This window comes from Solanum stenotomum, chromosome 12 (assembly GCF_019186545.1).
Source record: "Solanum stenotomum isolate F172 chromosome 12, ASM1918654v1, whole genome shotgun sequence".
NCBI lineage: Eukaryota > Viridiplantae > Streptophyta > Magnoliopsida > Solanales > Solanaceae > Solanum > Solanum stenotomum.
In genome coordinates, this window is record NC_064293.1 from 34399665 (window position 1) to 34408621 (window position 8957).

At 34.1% G+C, this 8957-nt stretch overlaps 2 protein-coding genes across 2 annotated transcripts; one reads left to right on the plus strand and one right to left on the minus strand.

Annotated features, from left to right (window-relative positions):
- Positions 1-495: 495 nt before the first annotated feature.
- LOC125849497 (probable LRR receptor-like serine/threonine-protein kinase At3g47570) lies at positions 496-3808 on the minus strand. The gene is made up of 4 exons (XM_049529586.1): positions 3606-3808; positions 3094-3309; positions 1014-3008; positions 496-910 (listed from the first exon to the last, which is right to left on the minus strand). The coding sequence occupies exons 1-4, from the start codon at positions 3757-3759 to the stop codon at positions 564-566; spliced, it is 2712 nt and encodes a 903-aa protein (XP_049385543.1). The 5' UTR covers positions 3760-3808; the 3' UTR covers positions 496-563.
- Positions 3809-6351: 2543 nt separating this feature from the next.
- Positions 6352-7726, plus strand: LOC125848796 (F-box/kelch-repeat protein At3g23880-like). The gene has a single exon (XM_049528731.1). It carries the CDS (start codon positions 6535-6537, stop codon positions 7669-7671), a length of 1137 nt encoding a protein of 378 aa, XP_049384688.1. The 5' UTR covers positions 6352-6534; the 3' UTR covers positions 7672-7726.
- Positions 7727-8957: the final 1231 nt, after the last annotated feature.

Consider the following 8957-nt stretch of genomic DNA (forward strand, 5'->3'; position numbering starts at 1 on the left):
TTTACTTGTCCTGTTAAAGTAGTGTGGACTAACAACACTTCTTTATGTATTCAAACTGTTAATCATCGACGAATCAATCTAGTACTCAAACAATGACACTCTATAAATGGCACCAGGTAATCGCAATCTCAACATTTTTCCAAAATGTTTCTACAGCACCATTTTTATACAAATTTATGTTTTTATTATTTTCTGAACAGAGTGTAGTGCTGAATGATTCATTTCTTCTATGATGTTGTGCTGATTCAAACATGTATTTTCCACTGGATACAAGATTAAAGCAAGGGTAAGTGACTCTTTTGGATATATTTACTAAGGCCAGATGAGGATCACTTCACTTGAAATTAAGAAGCACTGTATTTTATTGATCCTTAATTAGCAATACATTGTACAGAAGACTCATCTCAACGAAGGACAATTACGATAGCCAAACAGTCTCTTGCAAAAGCATTTGAAGAACAATTACTGATTAAAATGCTAGTGAACTGTTTTACAACTTTCCTTTTTGCCTCCCAAAAGTGATATGGAAAAAGTACCTGATGTCATGTCATTAAGCCATTCAATCAGTAACATGAAGAAAGCTGCTGCTTGATCTTTTCCAATGCTGCTACAACATCAGTCATGTTCATCCTTTCAACCGGAGATTTAGCTGTGCAATTCATGGCTAACTCCATGATAGATGACACATACTGTAACTTTTCATTTAGCTTTTGTTCATCTAGTGTTAGTAAGTCGGCATCTATGATTTCATCCAGCTTATCAGGAAGTGAACTATGTACCCAGCTTTTCAAATCCAAATCGCTCGTGAACATTTCATCATTCGGTTTCTTCTTTGTAAAAGTTTCCAGCAACATGATACCATAACTATAAACATCAGACCTCTTGGATATAAGGCCTTCCAATCCATATTCTAGAAAAGAAAAATTGAAATACATCAGCAACTGAACTTATAAGGCGTAAATCTGATTAACTGTTACTCAAAAACTTTGTTACAAGTTAAATAAATGATTCACCTGGAGCAATGTAACCAATTGTGGCAAAGGTTGTAGTGTGAGCAATAGATTCCTCTTTTGTTAGAAGTTTTGCTATGCCAAAGTCAGCTAGGTGTCCCACCATGTCTTTGTCAAGTAAGACGTTGCTAGGCTTCAGATCACAATGAATAACAGGTACAGAGTAACCATGATGGAGATATTCCAGAGCAGATGCAACATCGACCATGATATTCAATCGTTGCATTATACTTAGAGAATAATCTCGAGAATATAGCAACTTGTCTAAGCTCCCATTTGGCATGTACTCAAGTACCAATGCTTTAAAATCCAAGTTACAACAGCTGCTAATGATCTTTGTGAGATTTCTGTGACGAAGATTCCTCAAGATTTCACATTCTCTATCAAAGGTTTGAAATGTACCTTCCATCTGCACATTAAAAACTTTGACAGCTAGTATCATCCCATCTGCCAACGCCCCTTTAAAAACAGAACCAAAACTTCCACTACCTAGCAAGTTGTTTCCATCAAACCCCCGAGTTGCTCTTTGAAGTTCATAGTAAGAGAATCTCTGTGGTGCTACCTCAGGTGACCACTCATCTTCACCTTTGATTACTTTACCCCGATGTCGCATCAACACGAAAATTATTGCTGAAGCAAACCCTATTATAGATATAACTGAAGAGACAACTACAATCCATATCATTCTTCTTTTCTTTGAATTAGAATGATTCTTTGAATTTGAACGACAAGCTGGGACATGCTTTTGAGGATTACCACACAATCCTTCATTCGACAAGAAAGACTGGTAAGGGAGATTAAGAAATGGTCCGCCACTCGGAATTTCCCCATGTAACCTGTTGAATGAGACATTAAAGGAATGTAGTTGTTTGAGTGTCTCTAATGACTTTGGAATCACACCAGAAATATTGTTATTTGAAAGATCCAATTCTTCCAAACTTATGAGTTCCCCAAATGTCTCAGGAATAGATCCTTCAATTCTGTTATGAGCCAAAGATAGCTGAATCAATTTCTGCAAACCTCCCAATGTACTAGGAATGTTGCCTGAGATTTGGTTCCTTGAAAGATCCAGAAGTATTGCAGCCTTGAGGTTTCCAACTTCTAATGGTAGAGAGCCATTGAAGAAATTAGAAGACAAGTTCAGCTTCAAAATGTCTTTGAGGTTCCATAGACTTGAAGGTATGCTAGCAGTGAATTTATTGGAATCAAGATAAATCTCCCTTAGAGAAGTCACATCCCCTAAGCAACTAGGAATACTTCCCCACATTTGGTTTTGTGAAAGGTTTAGCATGCCCAAGTTGGGTAGCTCACATAAAACAATTGGGAAAGGACCACTAATTCTGTTTGCACCAAGTGAAAACTGTTGAAGTTTTTCCAAAGAACTTATTGTCGTCGGGACAATTCCAGTGAAGTCATTTTTATCCAGCTTCAAATAAGATAAATTTCTCAAATTTCCAATTTCATTTGGAATATGGCCTTTGAGATTACAACCTATTGCCTCAAACGTTTGAAGAGACGAAAGATTCCCTATGGATTTTGGAAGTATTGCATTTAGGGGATTGATAGACACTATCAGTTCTCTTAAGTATTTACAATTGGCCAAAGGAGTAATAAAACTCAACATTGAAGAGTCACTAGTGAAGGAGTTACCTTGCAAGTTGAGGATTTCAACAAGTCTTAAGTTTCCTAGAAAGTCAGGAATTGAACCTGTGAGTTCATTCGCACTAAGTTCGAGAACAGTAAGCTTAGACAAATTTGAGATGGAACTAGGTAAAAGACCATCAATGTTATTTGCACCTAGAAAAATTCGTTCAAGATTGGGTGACCCGCTGCCTATAGTGTTAGGAAGATTACCTGAAATGCGGTTTTGTGTGAGTGTAATAGATACAAGAGTTGAGATATTAAATATACCAATAGGGATCGACCCACTAAAGTTATTGAAATCCAACTTCAGCATCAGCAACTCTTGAAGGTTACCGATTTCATCTGGAAGTACGCCTGCAGAATGAAGTAAGATTACCATTAGAAGAAGTACTGAAAGAACTAGCATTCTGAAATCCTGTGGTCAAATATTATTCCATACCCGTCAGGCTATTCATTCCAAGATCAAGTATGTTAACCGTAGTCAAATTTCCAACCTCTCTTGGTAGAGTTCCTTCAAGCTTGTTGTCCCACATTGATAAAACTTGAAGTGATGAAATATTGAATATGCTTAATGGGATTGAGCCTGTTATTGCATTTTGTTCCAATCCCAATTGCTTCAAGTTATGAAGACGACCAATCTCATTGGGAATTGTGCCTGTCAAATTATTATGCAAAATTATCAAATGAAAGTCCTAAGGAATTAAGTTGAACAAATTTCAATATCTCATTAAATAATTTAACAGACAGGTATAAGCAAAGGTCTACTTTATGATGTAACAAATTCTCACACCAGGTCAAAACCATACATTTGCTTGTTTAGGAAAGGAAAAATTGAACGCTTAACCTCTAATCGAAACTGAAAATTAAAGGGAATGCATGTGTTCAGCACAAAACAATATCTTCGATTTCTTACTACATATGTAGATATTGTTAAGATTGGAAGCTGCATACCTTCTAACTTGTTATTTCCGAGAGCTAATTGTTGCAGCAGTTGTAATTTCCCAAGTTCTCCTGGAATTGTTCCAATCAAGTTATTTTCCATCAACAGTAAGACTTGAAGTTGGGAGCACTCCGATATACGTCTTGGGATCTCTCCACTTAACATATTGAAATTAAGTCCAAGCTTTTGCAATCTTGGAAGACGACCACACAAATCAGATAAGTTGCTAGAGCATGAAGAAGAACGAACAAAATTGTTTGAAGGTGAAAAGAGGGATTTTTCTCCATTAATGAAATCCTCATTTTTTTCTGAGTGAATGGGAGAAAATGTGTTCGCCGTAATTGCATAGAATATGGCGGTACATTTAAATATTTATAAAACAGGGATTCACGACACAGAAAAGGAAAGAGACAAGCTAATTCCCATTCACTTTCTTAGTTTGTGCAATATGAAATTACGATTTCAAGTCAGTCTTTGAACATGCCATTTGTGATCATGTAATTATCCACACAAAAAAAATAATATCATCTGCAATTTCAAATCATGATTTCAAAAAGTTTATGTAAAATTTGACCCATAAATTTATATTTTATATATAAAGAATATATATTATTTTAAGTTTTACAAAAAAAACTCATGTTAAACGTGAAAAAATTGTTCATACCATGTGAAAGGATTATATTGAAGAATATATGATTAATTAGTTTCTACTATTGTTGACTAGTGAATTTTTATAAAATTATGTGTATTTGAAAGTTTATAAACACAAATATTTAGTTATAATAGGAATATGGAGATATGTGATTGATCAATGTGATGTTTTAGGATATTTTGATATTTTATTTATGAACTATAGTTTGTTCATTTGGTAAAATTGTATACGACTTGAAGAAATTTTGATGGTTTTCATAATTTGTAGGGTTTAATGTTTATAATTTGAGAAATCCAAATTGTATATCCAAACAAAATTTCAACTTCATTTATATTCATATCATAATTTCATATCGTATGTCCAATATGGTCTGAATTGTAAATGTGAAAAGGATAATTGGGATATAGACATTGATTGCTTAAGAATCAAAACTCAACTCAAGTAGGGTCACGCACTAGGCTATGTGATCTTATTCAGATTGACTTATTTTCTGGAATTCAAGATCTACTAGATTTTATATAAATCCAGCCAACTTTTCACTTGAGTATTGAAATATACACATTTGCTTTAAGCCATTACATTCCCTTTGGTGGTGCCATCCAATTTTGAAATTTTGGGTACCAAAAAGAACCCAACTTGCCAACCACGCTTATATTAATCTTCCACTAGCTTCTTCTTCTTCCATTTAATCATCGGTATCTAAAATTTACTGGTCCGACTAATTCATATTCATCCTCATACTTAGGGAGAAAAATTCTCTCTCTCTTTTGTACATTTTCCTCTAAAGTTACTATCTCAACCGTTTGTATGAAAAGTAAATATGAAGTGTGTGTTTGGTACAAAAGATAATTTTTTTAATCTTTTCATGTTTAGCTAGTCAAATATTTTGAAAATGAGCTCCCTAAGGAAAGTAGGGAAAACAAGTTCTATTTTAGTGATATTCCACATTGATTTAGTTTTCTTCACCCTTCAACATACCTCATCTTCACCTAGCTTCTATAGTCCTCATCCCCACCATTCGACACCCCTACCTCCCATATAGTATTTTTCTAAACTATACACAAATGCTTATAGGATAATGATTTTTACTTATCTAAGAAATACAAAAAAATAAGTAGGAAATCCACTTATTCTCTAGAAAACATTTTTCAAAAAAATATTTTCCTTCGTAACAAACATACCCGAAGTATATATAAAAGATAAAAACCCTACCAACAAAAATACACATAATCATGAGTAGATGTACATATATCAAGGATATATATATTTGTATAATGTACACTCTCAGCTTTTGCATTTCACAATAGAAAAATAATAATTTAAGAACACATTTTAGCTGTTAAATGTCAATTGAAATTCTATTGTTAGCCCCATATCAAATAATTTGCCCAGGGGTCATCTAAGTACCTTTTTGTCATTTTAAACGGCTTTTACTTGTTTAATAAGGCGACAAAATGAAGGGGTTAAATTAAGGGAAAATTAAGTGGATAAACAAATATATATTAGTTAATTAGTTAATATAGCTATTCACAATTTAATTAAATTACCAATTGTCATTAACTTACAATCAAGAATTTTTCTAATTGTATAGATCCAAAATTTGTTTATGCTTACCCTAACTTGTATATAATATCGCATTGATACATTTAATTTACATAGGTTCAAAAAAATCTTAAATGTATAAATACAAAATTTCTTTATACTTACCATGTTTGTATATCAACAAGCGAATTATAAAAACAGAAATATCCATAGCAAACAAAACTATAACTATGAAACGTATTGAAGCAAACGGTAGCTAAAAGGGCTTGTCAAATTTAATATCTTTTGTTATTTATGAAATTTCCTCAATTAAGGGAAAATTAACTCATACTCTTTTGCATTTTTGCACGATGTTGACCGGCAAACTCACCGGATGTAAATCCTAATTGGCATTCCACGTCATCAAAAATGCTTAGTTGGCTATCCACGTCAAAGTAGCTCAGCATCATCTCAAAACTTTTTCTACCCCTATAAATAAAGAGAAAAATCAGTTGAGAAGCAAAAAATCAGTTAAAAAGAATCGTTTCCACCGAGAGAGAGAGTTTCGGCGTTTCTTCTTCTTCTTCATTTGGGTTGGATTTCTGCCTCTCATCAAATGATTGTCAAGGTGAGTGCTTAAATCAGAGCAATTTCTTGAAGATTTTTAGTTAAATTTGGGCGAGTACTCTACTTTCTGCATACAAAATTGTTTGATTCATTGTCTCAACCAGAAATAGAATCTCAATTTTCCTTGTATTCTGAAGAAGATGAAGAAAGCAAGACGAATTACCTATATTCCATGTCTTCACGAAGAGATTCTTGGTGTTATTTTTTCAAGATTACCAGTTAAAACTCTGCTGCGATTGAAGTGCTCAAATAAGGGCTATTGCGATCTGATTTCAAGCCCCTGGTTTATGACTCTGCATCGCAAGAGGTTTAGTTCAGACCCTGATAACCATTGTATCTTTGTTCAGACTGGGAAGATAAATCGTTTGATCCGTATACAAAATCCTGGCAACTTGATAAAGCTTAATGAACCCTGTAGGACCGATTATACTGTTATAGGTTCAATCAATGGCTTGATCTGTCTAGTTACTAATATTGCTTCCCGTCAATGGGTTTGCCTATGGAACCCTTCCATAAATCAATACAAGATGTTCCCTGTGCACAGTGATAACCCTGAAAAGACACGCAAATGTGATGTTAGTATGGGTTTTGGATATGAAAAAGGTTCTGATGATTACCAGGTCATCAGGGTTCTAAGCTATAAAACAGGTTGGCCATTGACTATACTTGAGATTTACTCAACAAATTCGGACTCTTGGAAAGAAGTGAAGTCTCATAGTCGCTTAATTAAATTGAATACCTGCTTCTGTAATGTAATTGTTGAAGGGCTTACTTACTGGGTTGCCAAGGACTTGGATGGAAGTTCTGTTCTTGCCTCGTTTGTTTGGAGTATAGAGAAGTTCTTCATAATTCCTTTACCGGAAGAAGTGATAACTAAATCTCAAACTTTTGTGGCCACGAACTATCATGGGTCATTTGCATTGCTTGCATACTCTTCACCCAGCAAATTGAAGGCGTGTGTTGACGTTTGGGAGATTGAACTTGATATCTCTGCAGAGGAGTGTGACTGGAAAAAGAAGGACACCTTTCACACGGATTTTGGCTTTTCAATGCATTGGGGTCTTACTGGTGGAGATATAGTGGTTGAAAATGCTCCAAACATGCCGTTCTTGTTCAACGTGACAACAAAACAGAGGTGGGAAATGGGAATAAATCCTATTCTTTCACTTTCCAACTATACTGAGAGCCTTGTATCAATTAAGGGGTTCAGGCGTGTCCGCAATCAACTGAAAAGGAAGAGGAAGGCTTCAAATCCAGTAAGAGCAAGATTTAGCTAATAGGCACATAACTGAACTGAAGTAAATGTAGCAATTCCAACATATTATATTCTACTTTTCCTTGTTTGTGTTTCATAAACATTACTATGATAGTTCTGTATCGAATCTGTCATAAACTTAGGCATTTAAATGTTTAGTAACTGGCCTCATTATGGTCCAAGATATGTACTTTGAGTTGCTATCTGTAGTAAGAAAAATAGCCTCATTTTGTCACAGTTGTTGATATACAACATGGTGGAATCTCCAAATAATATAGCTAGATCCCTTTTAATGCAACTTTTTCTACTTTATGAGAAGAGAACTACTATTTTATATTGAATTGCATCTTCTGAGTTAAGTGTTTTGCTTCTTTGAGCAAGATAGGCGAAACAATTTTGACGTGTAAAACGCGTAGTGTGCCAAGTGACATCTCAGTGTATCTGTAATCTGACTTAGTTTTTATTGAACTCAAGGCAATATTAACTCATAAAGAAGAAGAAATGACCCCAAGATTCTTTGACTAATATGCACTTTCTCATTAATTAAGTCTAAAATAGTCCATTAACAATGAACTTACCTAATTTAGTCCCTTAACTATCCAACACCTTATCAGGTTTAGTTCTTTAACTTTACACTTACCGGTGTCCTTTAGTTAAGAGGACATAAATTTGAGATAGTTAATGGACCAAACCTAATAAAATTTGAGATAGTTAAAGGATTAAATTCGATAAGTGTATATTATAAGAGACTATTTTAGATCTACTCCAATAGTTTATGGACCATTTGTGACATTTAGTTGTATAATATACATTCTCAGCTAGCTGTTGCATTTCACAATAAAATTTTCACATAATACATAAATATGTCATTTAACTTGTCTTCAACTCAAATTTATGTCCTCAAACTTTGGGTGTGTACAAGTAGACAATTAAACTTGTATAAATTGAATAAATAAATACGCGCATCCTACGTGACATCCTACATGACGATTGGAGTCTCACGGGTGTCCTACGTATATTATGTCACGTAACTTATATGTCTATTTATTTAATTTTATACAAGTTTAAGAATCTATTTATGCAAATTCAAAGTTAGAGAGGGTAAATATGAAATGAGGCAAAATGTAGGGGCATTTCACGTCATTAAATATGCTTAGTTGGCTTTACATGCCAGCCCCCTCATCAAAGTTGCTCAACATCATCTCAACTTTTTTCACCCCTATAAATAAAGTAAAAGAAAGAGAAAAATCAGTTGAGAAGCAAAAAAATAAGTTCAAAAGAATCGTTTCCACTGGGAAGAGAGTGTTT

Bases quoted from the DNA above. Each gene is read 5' to 3' on its own strand.
- LOC125849497 (XM_049529586.1), bottom strand. From the start codon at position 3,759: ATGTTAAGTGGAGAGATCCCAAGACGTATATCGGAGTGCTCCCAACTT. The intron at 3,009-3,093 runs GTATGGAATAAT...TTCATTCTGCAG, and splicing joins TGGAATGAATAGCCTGACGG to GCGTACTTCCAGATGAAATC. The intron at 911-1,013 runs GTGAATCATTTA...TTTCTTTTCTAG, and splicing joins AATTGGTTACATTGCTCCAG to AATATGGATTGGAAGGCCTT.
- LOC125848796 (XM_049528731.1), top strand. From the start codon at position 6,535: ATGAAGAAAGCAAGACGAATTACCTATATTCCATGTCTTCACGAAGAG.